The 27,808-nt window shown below is 37.3% G+C and overlaps 1 protein-coding gene across 1 annotated transcript in view; it reads left to right on the top strand.

The window, feature by feature from the left end:
• ARHGAP15 (Rho GTPase activating protein 15) overlaps window positions 1-27,808 on the top strand; it is a 322,109-nt gene that overhangs the window by 162,122 nt on the left and 132,179 nt on the right. Inside the window, exons 8-10 of the mRNA XM_068195158.1 lie at window positions 2,736-2,834; window positions 4,712-4,838; window positions 26,408-26,530. Of these exons, the coding sequence (XP_068051259.1) occupies window positions 2,736-2,834; window positions 4,712-4,838; window positions 26,408-26,530 (349 nt within the window). The remainder of the gene's footprint in view (window positions 1-2,735; window positions 2,835-4,711; window positions 4,839-26,407; window positions 26,531-27,808) is intronic.

Below are 27,808 nucleotides of genomic sequence, written 5' to 3'. Positions count from 1 at the left end.
TTGATTGTTCAAAGTGCAAATATGGTTTAGCAATCCTTTCCAAGAGTAATTTATCAGAAATCCTAAGGAGGTAATATATAAAAGTGGGATAGAAAACCTGCACATTAAATGGGATTTACCAGCCAAAGCCTTTGGAACTGCTTGCCTGTGAATGACTGGAATGGAGCAGAACAAAGTCAATTACTGACTGTAATTAAGGAGTGGATGCATTTAAACTGTAGAGAGCAGTAGCAGTCTTCTTGAAACTGTCTTGTTACTCTGAAGATTAGTCTGAGGAAAGAAAGAAAAGGACTTGAACTATATCTTACAGAAAGTATATTTTAAATTAATTCTCTTCCCTCCATTCTATGATCTGTTTTTACAGATTTGCTCATAAAACACTGATAATATATGATTATCAAAATAACACATTCAAGACAAAGAAACTTTCAACATGTATTTTGCTTTGGTCTTGTTAGCAATGGAGTATCTCTTTTGCATATCATACAGTGCAAATATTTATGCAGTGCTGAATACTTGTATTTTAATAAAGCCTGAATTTACTGAACGGAAGGCTGAACTATGTTGTGTCCTTTTTAAGCCTTCAAAATACAGTAAATCTAATTACATATGTTGCTCTTACTTTGAAAATGTTATTCCGTTTTATAATTTTAATAATGATTTGTTTATACTGGGAGGGAGGCATTAGATTGAATTGTTGCCTGTGTTTAGTCTAATTCCTATCTGCATGTATACATTAATAAATTGTGATACCACACCATGCATTTTGAACCCAAACCTTGCTGTGTGAGCCGGGCACAGAACTGGGGGTCAGCTCTTTCTGCTGCTCACCTTAAGCTGCATTTGGACTTTTTATTTCCTTTTGGTGAAGGGAGGGGTGAGTGTGCGAGTGGTGATTAATGCTGCGGCCCTGGACTAATGAGGGAATTGAGATTTCCCCGGTAAATAACTCTCCCTGGTGCCTGGGGAGCAGTGGGGTGGCTGGAGTTGGCTCCCGATGGGTGCAGAGGGGATGGGGTGAACATCTGCAGCCAGTCAGCCCCGAGCCCACACCAGGGGAGCATTCCCACATTCTCAGCAGCACTCCCACAGGATGTCTCCGCTGGAACTGCACTGATGGGATTTTCCTTAATGCTGATGACTTTGGAAACCTTCCTTACAGGCATTTCCTCAATAAAGGGAGGGTTACGGGACAATTAATGTGACATTAGGCTGTTGTTTTTTGGTTTAGGTTTTCTTTTTCCTGGTATTATTTCAGTTTTAAGGAAGATGCTGGGAATACCTAGGCTGGTGAGGATCTGCTGTTTCTTTTTAGCTTCAGTAAAAACTCCTTACACGGGGGAGATGCAGGGAAACAGTAGCACTTCAGGTATGTGTTTGTTTATGTATTTACATAAACAAACTGTGCCAGGCCATAACCGCTTTGTTTTTTCCCAAAGTTGGTCAGAAGGAAATCATTATTTGGTGCTGAATAATCCCATGTTCCAGTGAACATTCCAACATTCAGACTAAACCTGCATCCTCAATACACTGAGATCCAAGTGCTCCATTTCCAAGTGTGAATACTACAATTTTTGCACAAGCAGCTTTTAACAGCAGCAAAATAAGAATAAAACTTTGGTTCCAGAGTTGGCAGGAGCTGAGCTGTCTTGGAGCATGGGCAGAACGAGCTCCTGCCCCTTCCAAAAGTGCTGGCGATGTAGCCCTTGGTTGACTTGTCTGCAAACACAGAAAGATGTCATGTCCAGATGATGCTCCATGGCCATGTGCACCAGGAATCTGTGGAAAAATCCTGGGGCAAAGCACTGCACAGCTCTGGGCCTCAGTTTTGCCATCTGTGAAATGGTTGCTTCAACCTGTTGTGTGAAATACCTGGAGATTTCCTCTGGTAATATTAATAAATAAATAAATAAATAAATAAATATATATATATATATATATATATACATATATATGTGTGTGTGTGTAAAATAAAAAATTATGTATCATTATTATCCCAGTGGTTTACAGAGGTTCAGACCAACAGCATATACATACATATTTCCACCAAATATTAGGTTAGGCAGTGAAACAGCATTATCAGGGGATTGAATATTCTTTTGATAAATATTCCCAGTGAGTGGGTCAAAAATGTAAATCAACTTCTATTCAGACAAACTGGGGAATTTTTTTTTTTCATAATAAGTGGGTTCCTAATTACTCTGCTGCAGCCATCTTTGATGATAATTTCTTTTTTTTTTTAATGTGAAAGGGCAACATTATCAATTTTACCAAAATGTTTGGAAGTGGGAATCATAGGTAAATAATAAATGTGCAAATTCAAGAATGGACGTACCAGATACAAAAAAACAAAACTAGTAAAATAGAAATAGAAACTGCAAATGGCAGGAAATAATTTTCATGATGCATTCGCTTCTTTTTAGGGTGCTTTGATTTCCCTTGAACTGTGTCTCGTTACACCGAGTTTCCTGGCTTTTCTTAACTTTTGTCACATGCCCGTTATTTCTGCACTATTTGTGTTCTGTGGTTGCATTGCTGAGACAATATCTCGTTTGTTTTGACATATTCAAAACAGTTTTCAGACAGAGGTTCAGAACTCCTCGGTAACTCGGCACTCCAGCAGAGAAATCTTGGTAAAAAGAACGAGCATTTGGTGGGAATGGGAGGGAAAATAGTGGAAAATCACCTGCCTAGTGTGTGCTTTACTCACCTGTGTGTGCCCATGCCCTCCCCAGATCACGACAGTGTCAGGAAATGAGTTCCTCCTCCAGTCGGATATCGACTTTCTCATATTGGATTGGTTCCACGCTATCAAAAATGCAATTGACAGATTGGTATGTATTTGTTTTGGCTGTTACCTTTATTAATTAAGATGTAGCAATTTCAACTTCATTTGCTCAGGCATCTCTACAGGTTTTAGGCAGTCAGCAGCTAGCTAGACATTCCTTTCTCTGAAGGATATAAAAATATGTATGCAAATCTACTAAAAAATGTCAGATAAACAAGGTTGTTGCACAAAAATGTCATTTGATTCTTGCCTTGAAACGGAACGCTACATTTATTTCTCTGAAATAACAAGGACGCTGGCTTGCTGAGGGTTGTAAAAGCACACAAGCACTTAATAACTAATGAATTTTTGCATTTTCTGTTTATGCAGCCTACAGTATATAATCTTCAATAGAACTATTAATACATTTGAGCCTTTTATGAATTTTTGTATTACTTATTCACAAGAATAACGCTAGCAAATAATATTCCTTTGTAACTGATTGCTGGTATTCTCCCAGGAAGGCTGGGGGTTTTCTACTAGAAGTAAGCAGGGTTGCATTTTATTAAAACAGTTTTTAATTACCAAACCAGCTTCAGCTGTAGCTTTTTCTTTCTTTTTTGCCACTCTCAGTACAAATTCCAAACGTCTTCCTCCTATCCTTCCCTGATCCACGAACAATTTCTTTTTCTTTTTTTTTTTTTTTTTGAGGTTACTGACTTTCCTTGTACACTGCACAATCTGTTGAGAGAAAAATATCCCCATTTCTTGCATTTTTCAGAGGTTTCAGTGCAGTGGAATCTGCAGCCTCTTTGAAAGGGTTAATTTGAACACAGCTACTGTTTCCTTAAAGAGCTACAAACATTCTATTACCCTGAGGCTATAATCAGCCAAGGAAAGTTTGATCTGATGATGTATGTCTTCATATTGTGCATTTCATTGGGTGTGTGAGGATATTGATATCCAGCTAAAGATTTTGGGGTGGAGTTTTCCATGGAGACTCAGAAAAAAAAAATCTTTTTTGGCATATTATCCAACTAAACATCTAATAAACCTGATTTTATATATATATATATATATATATATTTTTTTTTTTTAGTGTAGCTGAAGTAATATTTTGGCATCTGCAGCCCTGAGCATGCAGAGAGCCACAGCAGCAGCAGTTGGTGGGGCACAAGTGGTCTGTGGTTGGCTGGTCCTGGCCAAGGTCCGAGTGCGCAGGACAGGATGTCACCACGCACCACTCCTGGCCACTCCATCCCTGCCAGCTATTTCACTCCTGAAACTCTGAATGAGTGCAAAAAGCCTGGCAGCTTTCCAGGCTCTTGGGATGGCTGAGTCTCACCTGACCAAATGCCACGGGAAGAGACGTGGCTTCAGCCAAAACAGCGTCTCCTTTTTTTCGTTCTTCTTTTTTTTTTTTCTTTTTTTGCTTCTGTTCCCTGCTCATTTTCACTTTGTCCGCCAGTAAATTAGAATAAGAGAAAAGCCCCCCGACTACTTCTTAAGCTTAAACCAGCAGAATTCAACCCCAAATTTGCAATGATGTTTGAAGTAATTGTGTTTGCAAGAATATTTACTGCAACTATCTAAAACAGAAAAGCAATTTAAACACTCTTCCTCTTTGCCAGCATTTGAAAGTAGCCTGCAATGTGGAAATAATTTTGGTCCCTAAAGCCTAAAGAAGCAGGCCTTTTGTTTTCCTCACTTAAATGGGAATTTATCTCAGAAATTAGGATCAGTCTGCCAGGGCCATAAAAGCTTTGCCATATGACAAATTTTGCGTTACACTTTCCTTAAATTATATACTCCCTGCACACTTGCTCTGCGTGTGTCTGTTAGCTTCTGTACTGGCATTCTGGAATCTCGTTTCATTCTTACAAATAATAATTTTATTAAAAGCATACACATATGTATATACATATCTATATATTCTTTTCCCAGCCAAAAGAACAGAGAATTACATCGAGAAATTTGGAGTTCAAACTCAGAAGATCCTCCAGCATTGAATTACTGAATAACTTAGACACTGAATCCAAAGAGCCAAAGCCTGAACACAGAAAATCGTTAAGTAAGGCTTTTTTCTTTCATCATTTTTCTTTCCTTTTTTTTTTTCTTTTTTTTTTTTGTTTCTTTTTTAAATAAATATGCATTACAGGACAAGATAATTTTTATTACATACAGAATGTAAGGAAGTTCACTGAGAATTTTAAAGCTGAATGTGTTCTGCACTGATATACATAACTTGCATTTAAGTAAAGACAGTTACTAGCTCCACACTTTTAAAGGGTGACACTCTCTCCTAAGCAAAATAAATTTGTTTAGGAGCAAAGATATTTATTTAAGCCATTTATTTTTAAAAATAAGCAACATGAGCCCTATGTTAATGGTCTGTTGCAGTTGCTTTGTTTCCATTTTAGTAAAATACCTCAAATTGCCAGAGTAATTTTGTCTGTTGTGTATTTATACACTGAAATGCTGAAAGAATTGACATATCCTTCACAGCCAACAATCAGTGATGTATCTATAATTTTATAGAAGATAAATTCCAGGGTTTGGCGTTGATTGTTTGTCAGTGTGATTAGGAAAGAAAGTGATCTAAAACTAACAGGGCCGTGCTTTACTCCTCTGAAAAGACTCTCCCAGTTTGTGCCGAGATGCTCGTGAGATCGTGGGCAGCTGGAGCTGCTGCTGACCCTGAATCCCTCACCCAACATTTTTTTAACTTCACCCCCTCCCCTGAATTTTTGTTTTCCTCCTTTGTTTGGTGGGAGATTCACATCCTGCTCCCGGTGTCGGCGCAGTGACAGCCCCAGACTGGCAGGCTGGTTTGAGGTGACTTTAGGTACCAAAGGGCTCTGTAGGAATTTGCCTGCGCGCATTTCAGTGCAGGATCAAAGCCTGAGATGTTAAGAAAAAGGGCTGCATTGAAAAGACCCAACATAGCTATTTTTAATGATAATTATCCACACAATCATAAATATATGCACACATGCATGCGCGTACACACAAATAGAGACTCATTAAAGAGTCTCTTTTTGCAGACCACAGGATTTTGGGGTTTGTTTTCTTATTATCTTGAAGATGTTTCTTTCTTTTTTATTTTTTTAAGGGTTTTATGGTTTGTTTTTTTTTTTTTTCTTTGTGTTATAAAATATAAAGTAGCCTGAACATGGCTTGTGAAAAATTGTCCCAATATCTTTGCACTGGGTTTTACGTTGCATTTCTCAGAGGAAGAAAAATAAGACTGAGAACACAGTGAGTTCTGAGGGTCTGATTCTGCTCTTATTGTAGCTAATAGCAAAATGCCCATAAACTGTCTCAGCACTCAGGGAATTTTTATTTATTTATTTAGACTTCTCACATATCTTTAAATGATAATTTGTCAGACAAAACAAAAAAAGTGACTATGAGCAGTGACAGAGACTTAGTCTATGTTTCTTTTCAAACCTTAGAGAATCCTGAATAACCTCCGTTTTGTTAAAGGCTATTTAAACTATTAAAAAAATGTGAAAATATCTGCTGTGAAATCTCACTGAATCGAAGCTTGAATTTAAATACCGTAGATTGGATTGCTTCTAAAATATGTATTCAGAACATTTTTTTTTTTGGCCCCTTGAGATCAAGCAATTATGTGGAATTAGAAAAATCATATTATTCACTTACTTATTAGTAGTCTAAGCACAAACTGTATTGTCAGTTTTCTGCCTTTGGCTTTCTGTGCCCTTAATGTTCACACAAGTATCGTAGCCAGAATTATCGGCAGCTAGAGCCAAAATTGCTTTAAAAAGGCATGAGAACTGGTAATGACACATTGTTAGCAGTTAACAGGTGGTCGTTTCATTGTCCAGTTTGACTGCAGAGCACAAAGATATGTGCAATATCTGCAAGTGTATTTATAAAGTTCTTGCAAAGTTTAATGATTTTATAATTTTATAGTGCTTTTACGTTATTGACTATTGCCAGTGCCAAATCCAAACAAAGGAGATTTTTAATGACGCCTTAGAACTCCTCCAGTTTAACAAAGAAGATGAGCAACTGATGTGTGAGCAGCCCACCCCCTCCCGTTGTGATAACCTTTAATGAAATATTCAGACAGCTCAGATTCACTCGTATTTACCTTATCTGCATAGTAGGAGTTGCAAAAAATATCAAGTTTTAATCTTAATACTGCTGCATTGCTTTGTTTTTGGTTTTGTTTTTTGTGGTGTTTTTGTTTGTTTGTTTATTTGTTTTGTTTTTTTACCAGTACAAGTATATAAAGGACAGGTACATTCTAACCAAAGCATTTCAGTAACTTACTCTTTAATTTAAAACCAGGGAGACTTTCCCTAGAGACTTAGTAGCAGGAATTTGGCTTTTTTGTCTAATCCTAATTGCTTCTGCCTGCACTACAAGGACAAATGGTAATTCTCTGTTATGCTTTTTGAGCTGTAGACACTGCTTTCATTGAAAATTGGGCTCAAACTGCCAGGCTCAATTTCCAAAGTTCAGAGGGTGGCCGTTCTCTTGGTCATGCAGCTTTTCAGTAGCTTCTCATCCAGTTTGGTTTCAACTCATGTTCTAATTGAAGTTTTCTTGACCTAAGGAGAAACCAAGAATGGCCTTGGGGAGTGTTACCAAAATATGCAAAACTGTGATCTTGTTCTCAAATACATGGAAAGAGATGACTTTTTATTTTATGATGTCAGCTATTTCACTGATATAATTTCTGCAACTGATGCTGGTCATAAGTAACATGGTTTTCACCCCAGCAACCTCCTCCATTAGAAGAAGAATGGAGGAAGAATTTTGCGCAAGAAAACTGCCTTGCAGCACCACTTCTTTCAATCCAAAGTGTTGCTCTAAACAGATAATATTAAAAATTAATGTCAGACTTCATAATTTCCAAGTAATTTAGTTATCATTCAGACCATAGGGGTGTTTTGGGTTTTTTTCATAAGGTTGCCAAAAAACTCCTCCTAATTAGTACCAGTTTTAATTGGTTGGTGGTCCGCCATGCTAGTTTTATATCCCATGGAGCCAGGTACCTGGGTTACTGTGCAAGTAGAGATGCTGTTGTGGTGTCTAGGAAGTAGGGAAAAAATCTGGGATGTAAGGAAAGGGTCTGTGCACCACAAGGTTCCCAGGAATCGCTCTTTTCTCCAAACCCCAAGGGGCCTTACTGTGTGAGTACCACAGGAGCTGTCAGGACAGGTTTTTTTTAGGCAGTGAAACCAAGTGGATGCTCTCAGCTAAGCTCAGCTCTTCTTTTTCTGCCCATGCACCCATCTTGGGGATCCTCTGGGCCATTTGTGGCCATCATCTGGGAATTCTGTCCCACAGGAGTGACCTCTTGTGGAAGAGCCTGGACTGGAGTTGCTATTGATTGTCGGAGGGGATCAATTCCCCTTCTGCTCCCCCTCTTCTGGATGGAAACAAACAGCTCTGCAGTAGGAAGAGTGCCCTTTGGCTACCGTATCAATCTGAGGGCTGCTCTTGTCAAAATGCACAATCACAAGCTTGATAATGCAATCCATTCCCAAAGCACTATATTTCCAACCTGTTCTCCATCATTTCCTTATGGCGTCACATTTACTCAGTTCATCACATTCTTATTAATATTTTAGGTTTCCTTGAAAGTGATGGAATTCTATTTTTATTACAAAAGCAACAAGAATAAATACTAATTGTTGTCAGTTATTTCCTTATGTAGTGGGAACAGTAATCTGTTCCTCAGCTTTAGGTTGCCAAAGCAAAATAATGAAATATTTTAGACATTTAAAAAAAATCTGTGATATTAGATAAATGCAATTTGATCTCCTTGTTTGCCACATAAAAGCTGGAACTGCCTGAATTGATAAGATTGAATTGCATTATTTTTATTGTTTCTACTTGCATACTTTTTACTTATCTTCAAGAACACTTTACTTGAAACCCAGTGGTTAGTCATGCAGCCTGGAAAATCTCCTCCATGTTTGAATTCTAGCTGGAGGTGCCACAACTCCAGCTTTAAGAATTTTAAAAAATATGTATGATTATGTGTGAAAAGGAACATCTTGGTGAGTTGTGGCAGCATGATTGCTATTCATGGTCATTTCAGTGTCTCAGCAAGAGTAGTCGGAGACCCCAGGCGTCATTGTGCCAGACACAATGTGATACCAAAGTGAGACAATTCCAGCTCTCAGCCCCACTAAGGACAAGTTGCAACAGGTGGAAAAAAGTGGACAAAGGCAGGGGTGGAAGGAAATGTTGACAGCAAAGCTGACATGTCATGCATATTAAACAGCAGGCTTGAGATTCCTTTCCGCTCTCCGTAATGATCAGGGTCTTAGCCCCAGCACCCTGGCCACCAGCCAACTCAAATAATGATACTTTTCTTACCTAAATTCCTCTCGGACTCTCAACAGGGAGTGATGGGTCTTTTAGTCCAAAAGGATGATGCTTTGGCCTTGGGATGCCACAGCCTTTGCGTGCTTCCCTAGGGAATGGCCTCATGGCATTGTCTGGGAAAACACCTCCTAGCATCTTTTAAATCAAGGAAAAAAATCCCAAAACTCCTGGATCATAATTTCAATCTCCCTTCATAGGTATTTGCGACAAAGTCATCTGGGCATTGAAGTCTGCTTTAGTTTCTTAAAAGACAGTTAAATTCAGGAGTTTATGGTCCTTAGGATTGAACCATGGACTGTGTGCTTTAAAATTGCCCAAAATTGCTTTTTTTTTTTCATTCACTTCTCTACAGAAGGATGAATTTTGAAACTTGAGCGTGGTGTGTATTTATCCTTTGTTAATTACTAAAGCATCCGGAATCCTTTCTGAAGGCAGTTTGTTAGATAACTAAGTCTGTAAAACGAGTGTGAGGCAAAAAAAAAACAGCAGCAGAAACCCATTTTGGTCATTTAATGGACATGGTGGATGAAATGGAGAATTTGGTGGAGCTTTAAAACTTCCTGGCTCCTGGATCCTACTTGGTCCTAATTGGTCCTTCCCTAGCTAAACCTTCCTCCAAGGACTTGTTTGAAGGTTTAAGGTTTGTCCCTGCACAGGACTGGGAATTTCTGTGGCAAAGACCTCCTGTCTGAGGCTGTTTGTTCTCTGAGGAGGGAAAGGACAGGCACCAGGGCATGAACACATGGATTTGCATGGTTTGGGCTGTGTAAAAATAGAAGGGGAAAAAAAAAGTCAGAAATTTATTTCTTTAAAACATCATTATATGTCCTAGAAAAAGGCACTGCAATTACAGGCAGTGCTGAGGAGCCTTTGGGAGTTCTCTGTCTTCCTCTCTAACACATGAAGGAGATAGAAGGTTGGGAGACCATGTCTTGGGATGTAGAGAGGGTTTTTACTGGCCCAGCCAAGCTTATTGAGGGCTGGATTTTGTGGTAGCTTATGTAGTCCTTCATCCACACAGAGTCACCTCTTTGAAGAGGGCGTTAATTAACAGATTGCCCAGGGCCCTGGTGGAGTCACCATCCCTGGAAGTGATCCAGAAAGGTGTGGATATGGCCCTTGAGGACATGGTTTGCTGGTGAACATGATGGTGGTACTGGGTTGACAGTTGGACTCGATGATCTTAAAGGTCTTTTACGACCTTCATGATTCTAATTAGAGCACAGAAGTTGGAAATCACTCCATTTCTTTGTTAGTTCTGATGAGGTCTGAATTCTTTCCCCTTCCTGGTCCATTTATTTCAGTTAAATGTGAAGTTCAAAGCCAAATTATGTTATTTAGGGACTATTACTATATTACAATGTTAGTGTTATATATAGGTCAGTTTTATTACTTTTAATAAAGCCAAGAAACATAAAGCAATAATGTATATTAGTGCAGCATTACCAATGGCAACAATTAAAATAGAAAGCAAAATGAAAACTAGCTGCAAATATGCAGTTTCCTACTGCAATGTTAATTTTGTCACTCTGCATCTTGTATGTTTGTGGCATTTATTTTTATTGCATCAACAGGAATGCACTTAGCTTCAGGGACTAAAAAAAAGCAGGAAAAGAAAATGCGACATGCTGGGTTTGCAGAGTGGAATCACTCATCTGGACTACAGGGACTAAACATTTTTTTACATATTTATAGTCTTATGTTTCTCTGCCACATTAAGTATAGGTATTCTCTCTTCCTAAAGCTTAGAAAATACTGATTCAGCAACAAAGAATTGATAATATTGGCATGTGGGAAGCAAAACATGCCAAATTGAGAAACAAATTGTGTCACTTCTACTGATAATAGAAGATTATGTTGCACTCAAAATCACAACTGGCTGTGACTAGTCTTAAAAAAATTACATTTTTTCCTGAATTTGAATATCCTGTTTCCATCAATTATAATATAATGTTTCCTTAATTCTTTGTTTTATTTCTACTTCACTCTTCAAAATCCTTCCAGAGTTTACTATTTGGGTTGGAAAAGCATATTTTTAAATTGGGCATATCCAACTTCCATATAAACATTTGGCAGGGAAACCCATGCATGTTCACTTAATTCATTTTTATTGAACCAAGTCCAGATTTTTAGCCAGGAAAAAGTTAGATATTAATCATATCTGAGCAGGATCATTAAATTTTCCTTTACCTACTAGAACAGCAGGGTCATTATAGAACCATGAGAAGTTAGCTCACTTATTAATCTTTACAATTACATAAAAGTGATCATTTTTATAGTATTTAAGAGTAGCTCTAACCCATTACGTGAAGCGTATGTGGGAATATTACAATATAATATAATGTATTATTATAGATGTGACCTGTGACTCATTGGTCTGCTCACTGACACACAACTCCCTGGAAAAGTTATCTGTTTGAGCTTGGATAATCTTTAATTGTTTCACACTCCTCATGCTCATTTATGGGGCATGCTAGTAAATAGAGAGCTAGTCACTGAGTTATTAATTACCTCATTATTACTTAATTATCACCATTGCATACTTCATTTTTATGGGGAATTATATCATAAAAGAAGGTATTTTATGCTGCCCACCACAGTTAAGTATGAATGACAGCGATAGCTAATGTAGGATTGAGTTAGTTAAAGAAAATCAATCAGAAATCCTCACTATAGATTACTATCCAGTTCCTTCTGCCTTTTCCAGCTAACACTTCTCATCCTTGACTTTGAAACCCAACAGTTTAAACTCGGTTCTTGTTTCAGTGGACTAATCCCCTTTCATAAATCATGTTCAAGTGCTGAAATAATTTGCACATCGTTTAAAGAGTATTTGCTTTGAAACATTCACCTCAAGCCCTTCTGTATATCCTTTCTCTCTAAAGATTTGTAGTATTTGTTTTGTTCTCTGAGGTATAAAAGACCTGGGTAAACTTTATTCCTGTTGTTTCAAGATTAGTGAAACAAAATGCATATTTATTCAACTGGGACTGAAAGGAGCTTTAGTAAAGACGATCATACATACGACCCAGGGGAATGTTATAATACAAAAAGTCTGTCTTAAAATCTCTTCAGGTTTGTTCAAAACACTATTGAAGGACTTAAGTTTAAAAAAAAGAAAAGGAAAAGGTTACAAATCCATATTTCTTCTTTGTTCCAAAGAAGAGAGAGACACCACATATTTTCTTAGCAAAATAAACTCCTGCATGTGCACTCTAGATGGATTTGATATGGGGGCAAGTAGAGACTGTGTATCTTGATTGCTTTAAGTCTTTTCTTACCATACCACAGATACTAACACAGCCCTTAAGACAACTACATTTTGGAAAAAGTGCAGGTTTTTTTTTTTTTTTTTTCAGACACACTCTTGCCTCAGAAAAAGCAATCACAAACAAAAAATGAGATTTTGGGCATTATTGGAGCCAAGCAGTTGGGCTTTTTCCCATGCATTAGAGTGAGGTAGATTCCTGCAATGAGGACTCTGCTCTGACTCTGCCACTTCCAAGCCCATCTGCCCAACATGTCTTCCACTGCTTTGGTGCAGTCTCTTAGTTCCATAACCAGTAGATCTTCCCTTACATTAAGCAGCAAAACTAAGGTTTGATGTAGATTGTACAAATCTACAATTGCCACAATTTTTATAGTTGAAAACAGCCCACTATGCAGCTACCTCTGCTCGACCTTCCATCACCATGTGTCAGTAGATCTCCAGCTTTTGCATCTCCATAACTTTTCCCCCACAGGGAAGGAATAAGAGGCTGACAACAGATAACACCTAAATAGATGGAGGCGTTCTCACTGCAACAGGGAATATTTTAGACTGCAGTCTTTGGAGAGAGGTCAGAACTACAGCAAGTGAGCAGGACTTGCTGAACTTTATTATTCAGGAAAAGCCAGTCCTGTCCATCACTCCTTTAAACATAATTTTGAAGCTTTCATGGTATTTATTGAAATAAGTAGCCCTATTGGAAGGTTGTGGCCAGAAAAAATATTCTTACACTATACTGTATCCTGAGGTTTCACTATTATTTCTAACTAATCTAGATGCAATCCTCAAGGTATTTTGGGAGGAATGTGACAGAAATAAGGAGGTTTTTAGGTTATAAATGTCTAAATTAAGCTCAGTTAGAGAGACTATACGTCAGGCTCTAGACAGGAATACCTACTTTCCAGACTCACCTTTTTCCCTGTGGTGAAATCACTTATATATTTGGGCCTTCTAGCTAGAAGGATCTATTTACTTTAAATTGTGACAGCAAATCCCAAATATTTAAACACCAACTCAATGGAACTCTCTCCTGGACAGGGCATATTAAGGAATTAAAAAGGAATGTGTTTTATAGGATCTCCTCTTTGCTCCACCAGCTGCCTGCTGACGAGCTGGGTAAACAGATCCTGCCTCTGAAAGCCGAAGGGTGGAACATCACTGAAGGGTTAAATGCTGTATTGTTTCTCAATTAAGTAAAAGGTTCCAACTAGCTGGCTTTAAATATTGATGTTGAAGAGAGAGCTATGACATATGAGCAGCTCCCCTCACCACCGAGGATATTTGGCTCCATTTAATTAATTCCATTGGCCATTGTCTTAAGTGCGCCCAGGATTCACCCAAGAGGAATTCACTTGCGTTGCTGTTATTGAAAAGTGTAACACAGCATTATCTGCCTCAGACAGACATTTTGTAGCATTGAATCAATTCCCCAGTTCTTGAAAACAACTACCTCATTTGATTCCTTTCATAATTAATGAAATTCAGTAGTAATGCTTTTGCCCCTTAGCTCAGGCTGGAAAAATGTTCCCAAACTTCAGTTTTCAAGCTGAAAGCACTCTAATTTTCAGCCTAAATGGACTTGTGGTACAATTGTGTTCTTGTGGCAACATTTAGCCTCCTCTTCATTTGCAGCAGTTCTGCCTCAGGTGTGCCACTCCCTGCTTGGGCTGATAACTAGGCCAGCCAGGACTTTGTAGTCTTTCCTACAAAAGGGTGCTGCTTTTCTCTTTCTGATCACCTCAAATAACTCTTTTCTGAATCTCCCTTTCAGTCAGTGTTTTTTGCATTTATATTCAAGTTTAGGTCTTCCCGCACACTTGGAAAGCAGAATTCAGTCTCCCATGTGGAAATGGTTCACCTGGTACAGTCTAGGGATTATTTTTATCTCTTTCATTGCCATTTTTTAGATGCTAAAAGTAAACAACTTTTTTAAAGGACAGGTAGATTTTGCTGTCCTTTAATCTCTTGCATCCAGTGCATTCATTATGAAAACTAAAAAGCAAACCTGCCTTAAGCCTCTTCATAGAATATAAAATATGCTCCTACATGTGATAGTTTTTGTAATTAATTTTTAAGGTGTTCAATTTAAGCAAAGAAGTAACATTTTTATAAATCTGAGCAACTCTATACAAACAACACATTTAAAATAAATGAAATTAAAACATTAAACAATACCCCAGTGCTAATACATTTGAAAAAAAGCCCTTTGGAGACAAAAAAGGATTATAATGGAATTATTTTGAAATTCATGAAGACACTTCATACAGAACTCAGAAATAATTTTAAAAGCATGCAGGTGTGAATCCCTACTAGAGAAAGCTTTACAGTTAATATATTTTGCAATCACATTTTGTAGTTATTTTTGCTGAGGAAGGTCATTCTTCAGTCCAAGGACTCAGGCCCCAAGGGAAGGTGGCCAGATGTGGGCAGGGCAGAACAGGAGGGCAGCCAGATGCAGACTGGATCATTTGCCATTTAGCAGAATTTGGGGCACTAACATAAATCAGGGAAAGACAGCCTTTGTCTTGGTGGCTATCTACAATGAAAGAGTTAATTCAAGGTGCAGGAACTCATGGTTTGATCCACATCACTTCACGCTCACTCTTTCTAGGACAGACTGGCTGTGACCTATTCAGAAAAGGCCTTTTTTTAGATTTTTCTCAGGCCTATTTTTTTATTTTTCAACTGGCTCCTGAGCAGCCCAGGTTTTCCCTTGAGAAGTGATACTGGAAGAACCAGAAAGGTGACTAAAAATTGAGCAGTGCAGGTGATGACCTCAGGATCACATTTGACTGTCTTCTGTCCAAGCCACAGACGCATTCACTTAAGCCAAACTCTTCATCTCATTTCTATGGCTTTCTAGAAGTTCAGAAGTTCCTGCAAAGATAATCTTTGTTTATATATATATGTATTTGTGTGAATACACATGTAATAACCTCTTCCTTTCTGTTTAAAATTCAAGATGATTATTTTAGGGTATTATAATGTTCCTACCTTCCTTTCATCTTTTGAAAGAAGAAATTTCAGTTGATGTGTTTGAATGAAAATCAAAAGATAGCACTAAAAATTAATGAATAAATAATGGAAAAACTGAAACACCTGGATTATTAGACTGTGTTATCTGATCACTCAATATGATGGATCAAGGGTAGAACTGATATTAAGGCACAATTACAAGCAGTGGAATACTTGATTTATTGTTTTAACTTTGCTCTTAATGCAAGACGCAGAGTTATTTCTGAACTGACATTTGATGTCTGGTTTAAAGTGCCTTTTGTTTTGGCATCTGATGGTTTGAATTTGGGGTTCAACTATGAGAAAAGCAAATTTTTTTTCTATTTTCACAGGTAGCTGGAGGGATGGAGGCAGAAGAAAAGGTGAGGGAGAGGCTTAAGAAAAGAGGATGATTGAATCATGGTGACATGGGGAAAGGGAAAGAAACGATCCTGAAATACTGTAGTTTACTGGATCTCTTGTCTGAATTTGGTTTCTTTTGGGGTACTGTTGCAGATATTTCCTGCTGAGTGAAAAACAGTGCCAGGCAAGGCAGAGCAGCAGTCTCATCTTTTCTAAGAGAGTTTTCAAAAATTTGTTTGTATTTGGAGAATGTGAGAATGGAGAGGATCCATTAGAATTATACTTTCTATTATCAATAACCCACAAGGAGAATGCTGTTTGAAAGCAAGTTTCTTGACTAGTGAGTTGTAACCCAGAAAACTAAGTTAGCAGAATTCACCTTTTCCAAACAATTGTTTATTTGGCATTAATTTGTAGCAGTCCCTGCTCAAGTTACAGGTCATTCACAGTAATAAAGCTTTCTAATTCTGTGACAGAATATTCATAATGTCTTTAAAATACTCAGCTGGATAATGGTCCCCAGGATCTGGACAGCAAGACTTCAAAAGACAGAGTCCTCTGATCTCCAGTTTCCTTACTCTCTCTAAGCTTGGAAGGTTTCAGCTATCAAGTTTTATTGGTTGATAGTCTAATTGCATTTGTATTATCTTTCCCCTTAATATTATTTTCCTTTCTCTGTATTGGATTTCATCCAAATATTACTGTGACCATGAAGCAGTTTTCTGAAATGTTTTGCTTTCTCTTTGATGCTTAACTGCTTTACACGTGAGTGCTGCAATAAGGTGCAGGCCTCTGATAATAGTTTTCCTTCTGTGAGGAAAAGTTTCCACAACCTCCTGTACTTTGCTTGTATTTGATAGAACCCTTCAGTCTGAGGCTTTTCATGGACAAGATAAGGTTTGGTTAAACATCTGAACTTTTGAATGTTTATCTGAACTAGATCCGACCCCTAAATTTGTCCATCATTAGTTATTTTGCTTTTCTTTTTTGAGGCTAAATTATGCTATTAAATATGTTCTAAAGTAGGTTAAGCCCCTGCACAGTTTGTCAGCTGGAACATTAATTTTAAAGCTAAAACAGTCTTCTATTGGCTCTTTTTAACATTTTGTCTGAATTTTGACCATGGCTGGTCAGACAGAGAGTCAGTGCACCCATAAAAACCCCACAAGTAGCTGATTGAAGTGTCTCAGAGTTGTTGTGATGGCTGGCCTGATTTTATTTCAGGAAAATAGCCTGATAATTAGTAACTATTTGCCTGCTCAAGCAGCTTATTCCAGTGCAGCTGTTCTGGAGACTAGATAAAGTACTAAATGTCACCACATGCCCAACAATATCTCTGGAGGTGTCCCTCTCTGAGCCCCTGCACAAGGGCCAGGCAGACTTGGGGTCCCAGCCACAAAATAAACCTGAAGCTCCTTTCTGGTCTTCTCTTTTCCTCCTGTAATTCCCCTGGCTCCTTCTCCATTCGCATTAGCTTCAAAAAAAAAAAAAAACAAACAAACAAACAAAAAAAAAAAAACAAAACAAAACAAAACAAAACAAAACAAAAAACCCAAAAAAACTGTAGCCTGCTTTTGGGTTTGTTTATTTTATGCAGATCCTAAATCACCTTTAGGGAAGCTTTTCCAGTGTCCTCACATGGACACTACCTGAGCAAAGAACTGCAACTGCTCAAAAGTCTGAAGATCAGTTGTGTTTTAGCAAATGGAAATAATTTCTATTCAAAAATAAAATTTAGTTGATGGCATTAGAGTGACTGTCTAAGGTTTATCTTTATGCGAACATAGCTATTGGAGATTCTTCCCAGAATTTTCACTTGAGGTAAGAAATAAAAGGAGTTCTGAAATCTGACAATGTGCTCCTTTTACAAATGAGCTCATGGGTGATCTTTTGTTGTTGTTCTTACTCTAATGAAATAATTGAGGTAGGGATAATTTGATAAGGTATAGTTGACAGAGTACAGCAAATGGATTTCAGATCTCTGGCTAGATATTTTTTGATTACTTTAAAGATAATGGGTGTGCCATTCTCCTTCATAAACTACCACATCTACCGTCACTGGAAAGTATGAAACTTGATGTTTAAAAGAGAAAAATGTGCTGGAACTTGTGGTTTGAAACAGCAAATATAGAGCTGAATGTCACTACTGCTTCTCATTGGAAATAAACAGTTTTAACATGTTGGTTTCATAACGGGCACCATGAATTAATTCTGTCCTTTATTGTATAAGAAACACTAGAGGTTCATTATGGGTCAAAAAATACAAGGTTATGAGTATAATCAGAGATTGAGTACAATGGGAATATAATTAAATATTAAAATAATTTACTTTTAAAATTTAGAAGAATGAAACATAATGATAAAAGTTTCAAGAAAAAGGAAATTCATTGGTAGGATATTCTTTCTGGAAGGGTCCCAAAAGACTGGATCTGAATTAGAGGCTCAACACAGTATCCAAGCACATGTCAAAATTTCAATATATGAAACATTTGTATAATTCTTAACAAGGCTGATATAAATACAAGACTCCCTTGTTCTCTGCAGATAATTAATTTGCTTCCAAATGCACAAGACAGAATTATATGTAGGATTTTAAGGTAAAATTTCCACACAGTTACTAGCACCCAGCCCCCTAAAAGGGTTTTATTTTGGTGTAAATCTGCCCAGTGCTCCTGGTAAAAATGGAACCATATTGTTTTCTTGTCCTTTTGCCTGAGCAATTTAGTGGAAGAGATGACTATTCATAATATTTGCAAAAGGTTGAAAAGGTTTTTTTTCAGATTAACTCAGGAGGCAAGTTTAAAGACTTGAAAGTTATTTGCATATATTTCACAACAGAAGAAAGTAAACAGAACTCCATAATCAGAAAGCCCCTGAATGCATTATTTATTGTAAATTACTTGTTCAACTTAATCTGGAAATAGTCTACAGAATCTTGCTCTGTCTTCCTCAACCTCTAATTGCATGGGATTCCTTTTTTGTTTTGTGAAGTCTTCTTAAATAATATTTTATAGGATGTATGTGAGCTTCCAAAGTCATTAACTCAAATACTGCAGCTCTTTTTCTCAGTAATTGTCACATTTTATGGGTGGGATAAGACTGTGTGGCTGCAAACACTGATTCATCCAGTTAGGTAAGGGCAAGGACCACTCTCCAATTTCTATGTGTTCGACCATCCATTGAGTATTCTCCTGGGAATATTTTTGCAAAAAGGCTGTGTTAAAGGTTCTAATCCCTGACATGAGCTTGGGCAGACCAGTTTCCCCTTCCCGAGTACACTGTGCTCTCTCCTCCTAGACTCTAAATACTCTGACTTTGTGTGCTGCAGCAGATTTCATCCAAACCCCACATGTTTTACATTAGATGAACATAAACTGGTCATACTGTATGAATAAAATGAATTCATTGATTTCTGGCATTGTGGTTTTTATACTCGAGTTAAGTTTGTATAATAATGTTTCTAATATTGTGACAATACCAAAAAAAATTGTGGAAAGAAAGGCTTGGCAAGTCCTGGGTGATCTAGTCCAGTCTCTCCTGTCACAAGGTACCGTGTTATGTGTCCTCATACATAAATTTATTAAGCTGCATCTTAAATTCTTTTAGGTTTTTTTGCCACCACGACTTCTTTAAAAGGGTGGTTTATAACTTCATATTATGGCCAGTTTATACTCATCTATTCTCATGCCAACATTGTTCTTCAGTTAAAACAGCTCTTCTCCCTCCCTGCTGTCCTCTTCTCCTCCCCTGCTCCTTTTCCCACCCCCACCAGCAAATTCATAGAGAACAATCCCAGCTCTTCCCAGCCATTTTCCAGCTGGCCAAACATGCCAAGCTCCCTGTCTCCTTCCAAAATCTCAGCAGCCTCTTCCTCCTGGTGCTTCTCACTGCTGCTGCCTGCACCTCTTCTGCCAGGAATTTCCACCCCACATATGGGTCCATGGTTATACACTCATGAGAGAGGATTATTTTTTATTAATTTAAATCAAATATTTTGGATTTGTTGGTCAGGTACTGGAACAGGCTGCCCAGGGTAGTGATTGAGTCACGAGCCCTGGCAATCTTGAAAAGATGTGTAGATGTGGCACTTGAGAGCATGGGTTAGTGATGGGCTTGGAAGTGCTGAGGAAGAGTTGGACTTGATGGTCTTAGAGGTCTTTTCCCACCTTCATGACTCCATGATTCCATAATTCCAATCCTTCTCTAACCATGCTGTGGATAGTTCTAATCTGTTTATTCCAGTTTCCAGTCTCAACGTCACCAAGTTTTTGCCTGAAATCCCAAATTCTTGTCTCAGCTGATGATGTTTCCAAATTTGAGTCAGCAAGCAATTTTTTGAATGCTTCTGTTTTTCCTGCTGAAGTCTTTAATGAAAACTCAAAGAGCTATTGCAAGAATATTTCAGGACTTCCACTGGTAACTTCCCTGCAATACAGTAGTTCTTCTTTCAACAAAGCTCATTTTAATACCTTATTTAGACATTTCACAGTTATTTTTTTAGTTCTCTACATCTTCACTAGTTTAACTAATCATTTCCTATTTGGCATCATATAAAATGCACAACTGAAATCCAGATAGATTTGGCCTCTTACATTTTAATTTTTCTAAAAAAAAATATTTATTTTATTAAAGAAATGTGTCTGGTATGATCTGTGCTTATAAATCCAGTATATACTCAGAAATATTGCTTACGTTTCTAAATATTTATGGTGCAAATACCACTAAGAAAAGCTGTGTGGGAATGGCATTTTTATTTTACAATGTAAACGTGTAGTGATGTTTAACATGCTATTAATTTATTCCCATTTATTATTAGGGGGACAATTATTTTTTAAATTTTATAAGCATAAGAGCATGATGCAAAATATGAATTATACAGCCATTTTATTGAATCTTTACTGCTAATGCATGCAGATTTCACAAAGTGTAATGACACTACTGAGTACTTAGGTTGTTAGACTGTCATATTACAGAAAAATTATTTGTGCTATATAATCACTGTTTTCTTTTTCCTATTGTTTATTTCTGAGCTTACTTCATAAACATCTGTAAATGTAGATATACTTGCTGTGGCAAATATCTATTATTGCACCATAAACCTGAATGACTTCAGGTCCTTTGGTGCCAAATCAAACAAAATCTTCTGAGCCTCTCCTGGAAGGAGATACCCATTCTGATGCTGCACATTTTGATAATATGTAACAATAATAATATATAATCTGTAATTTTGAAGATTATAAAAAAAATGATAAGAAGCAATACCCAATTCTTGATTTTTTTCCCCCCTCAGTTGTTTTTCTAACGCCTTTAAGCTGACTGTGTACCTGTCTCTCATTCTACTCTTTTACCAAAAAAAAAATTAATTATAGTGTGTATAATTCAGAGACATGCCCAGGGATTTTACTAAGGGATAAAACAGGATGACTGGCAAAAGTCCCTAACTCAATAAAGAAGGTGAGGTGAATTCTTTATCCTTAGAGAGCAGATTTTATTGGCTCCATCTCAGAGCATCACAAAGAAAAGGAAGGAAGTAGGACTTGGTTTTGTCACTTTCAAAACTCTGGTACTGGTTGAAAACCTGTCTATTTTTACAGGCAATGATGCATGCTGCTTCTTCCTTAAAGGACTGACAGTAGGTTCACATGTGCTGCAGGCCAAAAAAATTTGATGAAATGTTGAATTCTGGATTCCAGTGGTATCCAATAAAACGAAGTCATGAGTCAATATACTAAATTACAGTGTCTTTTAGAATGTAGGCATAATCATACACGTCTGCACATTAAGATATGCTTCTTCAGAAATATAAGACACTCAGCAATTAAACATTCCCACTACTTGAAATTAATTAATTAACTAATTAATTCCTTCCAATTAATGGTTTCACACATATGTGGTAGCACTGCTGTTAGACTGGCACTTTCTTTCTCCAAAGTCATAGAGACCTATTCCTGCCTCCCTCTTTTGCCATCTCAGCTTTGTTTCAGTCCTGCAAGGTGTTACTGAGGACTCTGGTTACAAGTCTGTAAAGGACTTTAGAAAATTATTATTTTAATACATCAGACACGAGAGTTAAGCACAAGGATCTGTTCATATGTATTTTAAGAAAGTTCCAGCAAGGATTTTGGTCAGTGTGTTCTATATTTTGAATGCTCAGGCCGGTCATTTTTAGTATTCCTTGGGAAATAATTACCTTAACTCCATTTATGAGTGTTATCATTACACTACAACTCATGTCTTTCTAAGAACTTCACAAAATTTTAATGTCTTTGAAGAATACTAAAAAAAATATGGATGGCCCAGACAATTGCTTTTGTTTTTTTTGGTTTTTTTTTTTGTTTTTTTTTTTTTTTTCCTGGAGATAAAGGCTAATGGAAGAGAAGCTAGGAATGTAAAGATATTTAAATCTTTTAACACCCCATCCATTCCCACTGCTCCTTCCATCCAAATGAATTACATACGGTAATTTTGGGTGTTATAATAAACAGATAGGCATCATAATAATGTATTTCAGTTAGGAAGAGGTGCTTGAAAGAAATTGGTTTTGCAATACACATGATGTGAGACAATCAATAGTGCTTTAGTCTGACAAGCACTGTCAATATCCATTGTCACAGTTCAGAAAGTCATTAATGGATAGTTCTTCAAAAACCAATGCTTTCAACACATTGGAAGTGTTCAGATACACTGTACCTGGCAGGAATTAATCATAGGTAAACCCCTGAGATTATGTACAAATGCAGAGTAAATTAAGAGTGAAATAAAAGTCATTGGAAGGAATCTGAGATCATGTTATAGGGAGTTACAAAGTCTTGCCAATAAAATATGGAGTTTAGGACATATTAAAAAATTTTACACTCTGAATCATCCAGGCTTTGCTCAGAACATCACACCCAGGAAAAACATTCTGTTAGAAATACATTATCTAGGTGCATGATTAAATTCACAGGAAGTAATCTCATAAACATTTTTATCCTGGCTCTGAAGAGTTCAGTGCCTTGCCTACCTCTGTGAGAGGCTGCCATGCCAAAATCTTGGAGAAAGGCTTTTGTAGCTTCACCCTGCAATTTATTGGTCACTGCTTAATCCTGATTAAACTATAGAAAATTTATTCTCATTGCATTGTGGTTGCAATGCAGGACATTGAATGGTAAAAAGTAATTATTCATCTGTACATCTCAAAACTTCCTTTGTGTTCTGTAGACCTGCGTCACTGGGAGGTGTTGCATTCATTCTTGCCTTCCATGCTTCTACTATTTATATGCTATTATTAAGGCTAGATTTGAATAAGGATTCAGACAATTTTTACAAGGCAGAAAAGTACAGGTCAGTTTTTGCTTAATGCTTTTTTTTTTTTTTTCTTTTATTTTTCCCCTGAGCATTTAACTTGTACTTATCCCCTCTAAGTCAGCCAATGTTATTACAGTGCTAAGGACCAAAGATATGTTCTTTCTTTTAGACCTAAAAATGTGTTTATACTACTTTATGTTTTGTACCCAACATGAAGAGCACTTCCTTATTGTCATTAGCTACTTTGACTTTATACATATTGAGAATTGAGGAAAAGATCTTGCCATTATTTCATTGGTCCTTTCACACCTTTCAAACCTGTGGAATAATGGAGGTCTAATAAAATATCAAAAGTAATCAGAAATGCTTTTCTAGATCTAAAGGTTTTAACTTACTACCAGCCAAACATGAAAATCAGACAATATTCAGCTTACATTTTTGCTGATGAAGTGTCCTTGCACGCACTTGCACAAGCAGAAAAAAAATGATTATTATTTTGTACGTCAGTCCTTAAGAGTCTTATTTTTGCTTCTGTGTGGAACTGACTTTTCCTTTTTTATGTTGTTTGATATTTGCCAGCTCTCTTTCATGTAGGATACTTCTGGCCAAATTCAGAACCTAAAATGTAAAAAAGAAAGTGTTAAAAAAATATTTATTGTGCTTTTTGAGTTTTATACCTGTTGTGTTTTGTTTTGTTTTGTTTTGTTTTAATGTTTGGTCTTCTTTGCCTTTCCAAACATAATAGGACAACAATTTTAATATGGGGATATTGTGAGAAGAATTGTTTGGCAAGAGAAGGAATATTTCTGAGTGGGATCCCAACATTAATATTTCTGCCTAAGCTTGGTTTTGGAACATGCTATCTAAACCCTTAAATTTCTGTGAGGCTTGGAGTTTTTTTCTGGTGACTCACAAGTATTTAATAGAATAAAATGAGAAATTCATCAACTGTTGTTTTAAACTGTGTTTCATACAGCAAAACGTGGTACATACAAAGATATCCATGACAATAATTATTCCTACCTCTAGATGTAGTTTTAACACCATAATTGCTGTTTCAGGTATAAAACTTCCAGCTGGGTTAATTGTCTTTCTAAAGAGAGGGATGTTCACCCTGATGTCCTACCCTTCACAGGATGACCACATGTACTCCACTTGGAACACCTTAACTCTTGCAGTCTGGTGCAGACTCAAAGTGGGCATAAAACACTTCAGAGCCCCCAGAATGGGAAAAGTGGCAGGCAAATGATGGACTTAAAGTGTATTTTCACTCCTGCATCATTTACATCACTTGGGGAAACTTCAGGATAAAGCCAACCTGGTTGTGAATTGCTATGGACTGAGTGACACTGAGCGACAAAAGAGACCCCAAACTAAATACAACTTACTTCACTGTTTCAAAGTACCACTAAGATGCAGAATTAGAAACATCCATTTGTTGTTCTTTTTATAGCACAGCCAAGTGACTTGGAATTTTAGCTTGTCCCTGCCAAGGATTGCTCAATTTTGAACAAAAAGTCCTCTGCTATAATGTTAAAAAAGCACCAACTATCAATTGAATGCTAATCTTTATGTTCTATGATACATCTCTCCAGGAATGCTGCCATTAAAAAATGTGAATTTCAGTTTTCATAAGTGATGGATTCTTGTACCAAGCCATGTATTTTCCAGTAAAGTGTCCTTTTATTTGTCCTGTGTGATTACTAGTTTGTGGAAGTATGTGTGGGGTCATTTTAGTGCTGTGGGAAAATGGAACACTCTTCTGTTAAAATCAGTAGTGAAATCAGAAGCAAACTATGCTCTGATCATTGTAGGCATGTGTTTAAATATTGCTTTCCTTAATTGGCTATGTTCTATTTACTTAAAATGAACAATTTGGCAAGTTTTTCTCCCTTGACAACAGCAAAGCATAAACCATTTTATAAGTTTGGCTGTTAAAATCAGATTTGTAATGTAAACCACAATATTCCAGGGTTGTTGCTGTTGCTTAACCAGCTATTTTAGCTCGCCATTGTTTTGTAATTGTGCACCTTTAAATGTTCTGTTTCTGTTTAAAACTAATGCAAAATGCCTTGATAAAAAAGAAAAGACTGATAATAACGATCATACTTTTAATTTTGTTCTCTCTCTTTGCTTGGACCCTCTGTCTGAAGATTGCTGCATTACAGGGGAGGTCCAGTCTGCATGGGGAGAGAAGGGAGCATGTCTGCAACTGCAGCTAAATTATCTCTTTAGACATTCTGTCAAAGGGACAATGGACCAGGCTCCTGCCAACGCACCTTGTGGAGAATATTGTATTTTGGTGGATTGATTGATTGATTAATTGGTTAATTGATTTCCAAGAGAAGGTAGAAGGCTGTTCTTTCCTTGGAAAGAAGAAGCCCACCCCTCTCCAAGCTGGAGGCCTTTGCCAAGGGAGGATGCACCACTCTGGCTGCCCATTAAACTAGTCAGAAATGGGCACAATGACAGAGCTCAAGATACTGAACAAGAGTTATTCAAGGGTGGCAAATCTCAGGTGATTTGTTAAAAATCTTTAAAAACAGCTTGTTCAGGAAAAGCTCTATGAACGGTCTCCCCATGGCATCTCTGCTGCTTCTGGAACATGCTGAACTTCTCCTCCTTACTATTTTGATAGCCATCCCAGTGCCCTGTAAGCACCTCAGCAGAGAAAAAGTTAAATTTATGCCTTTGAAACCTCCTCCAGGGGATTTTCTGCAGCTGGATTCTATGTCTTTTTGACACAGAGCAGGAATAAATTGCGCTCAAATTGTTTCTCAGTTTGGTAAATGCTTAAATATAATAAAATATAATCATTAGGACGGGAATACTTTTCTTTCCATAAATTAATGCGTCTTGCACACATTTCGTGGCACACAGCCATGTTTTCTATAAGTGCATTAAATATATATATATATATATAACGCTTAATCCATCTTGGCAAGAGAATCCAGTCCTTCACTGGTGGTGTGACCATCCATCCTCTCTCATTGCTAGGAGTGCACAGCTAATAGTGCGTAGCACACTCGGAGCCTGGAGTTGGAGCTGAAAAATCACCCATGTGAAACTTGTGGGATTCGTGAACACTTCATGAGCAAACTGGTCACCATCCAAATACTTATGGGCAATAAATAACAGAGCTCTGCGCGTAACCGGCAGAGTGAACTCGTCGTGTTTATTCACAAAAGTATTAATCAGATGGTTTGTAGTGTCCAACCAGCCACGCTGCTGACCTACCGCATGACTGGGATCTTACCAGGGTGGTTATGGCCACTCTTTTCTCAGGATATCTCAGAAACCTACTGTTAATTTAGAAATACCGTTTCACTAAAAGTTTCTCTTTTGATTTCCTTCAGTTTTCAGGCTGAACTACAGTGCCTCTGACACAAATGACAGAAACCGAATTAAAAGCAGATTAAAGAAGTTCATCTCCCGAAGACCCTCATTGAAAACATTGCAAGAAAAGGGACTTATTAAAGGTGTGTTCAGTCTTCTATTCTTTTTGGTGTAAAAATTTAAAAAATCACAAATGAATATTTGACTCAGTACATTGGACAAGCACTTCTTAAATACGGTTTTGTTGCTGTGTCTCATACCACACTGCTGAACTATAAAGAAAAAAGAATCAATGTATGGTTCATCTACCTCTGTGGTATCTGACTGCTCCTCCAGTTTTTCTGCTTTGGTGTGCAAGTGGTAGAAGCCCCTCCATTTAACACCGTGAACAATGCAAATCAAAATGCTGCACAACTCCACTGCTTTTTAAGAAAAGAATATCAATATAGTTTTATGTTTTAGAACCAAATATAGGACCCTCAGATGCTGTGCTGACTAATTTGTTGAATGACTTTCTGCTTTCCTCTCTCATTATTTTTCTATCTCACCAATAAATCAATTTTTAAAAATTTGAAATACATGTCAATGAATAAGAAATGCTTTGAATCTGTGGGGTTTTTTTCCTATTCCAATTTCTTTCTAAGCTGGTCAGCCATCACTTTCACATATTCTTAAAAAATTGTTTCTCTGATAAAATGTGTTTGTTAGTTTATCCAAGAGGTGTTTATCTGAGAGGCTAGTAGTTAACTTGAAGGCAGTAGCATTCTGACCACTAACATCCAAGTAAAGCTGTGTTTTTAAATATTGTCTGGAATAATGCTTGAAAAGTTTACGCACTCCCAAATTATTATGTGTGAAACCCACAACTGCACATGCAAATTGACTAGAAAGGGGCATTTTGCCAGCCGCCCCTGTCAATCTCTGGAGTGTGAGTTTTCCAGTGATGTGTCAAAAATGGCAAGGGGTGTTCCTAGTGTGTATTAAACTTGTCTGAGCCAAGAGATTGACCCCAGCCAGAATAAGCTAAAGCAGCTACAAGAGTTCAACACCAGCTGGGCCCATGTCTGGAGAGAAGAAGATTTGATGAATTGAGTTCTTATGTTTTAGATACGTGCAGAGATGCTCAGTGCAGTGTTGTTTACTGTAAGGAAATTTTCATTATATGAAACCATGATGTGCCTCAGTTATGGGGTTCTGCTTCCAGCTGACACAGAAACTTTTGAAAAATGTCACTTTTGTGTCAATATGTGTGTGTGAGGTGTGCACATCTGCACACCAAACTTTCAGGATCTGTCCTTACACATTTGTAGTAACTGATTTCAGTACTTCAGAGGGTTTTTCCTTTATAAAGTACTTTGTGAGTTGAGGGTGGGATTTGAATGCATCATGTTAGTTGTTTCAGTTATTACAGTAAAAGGGGA

The sequence above is a fragment of the Anomalospiza imberbis genome, chromosome 7 (genome assembly GCF_031753505.1).
Source record: "Anomalospiza imberbis isolate Cuckoo-Finch-1a 21T00152 chromosome 7, ASM3175350v1, whole genome shotgun sequence".
Classification (NCBI taxonomy): domain Eukaryota; kingdom Metazoa; phylum Chordata; class Aves; order Passeriformes; family Viduidae; genus Anomalospiza; species Anomalospiza imberbis.
This window is presented reverse-complemented; position numbering and strand designations above follow the sequence as displayed.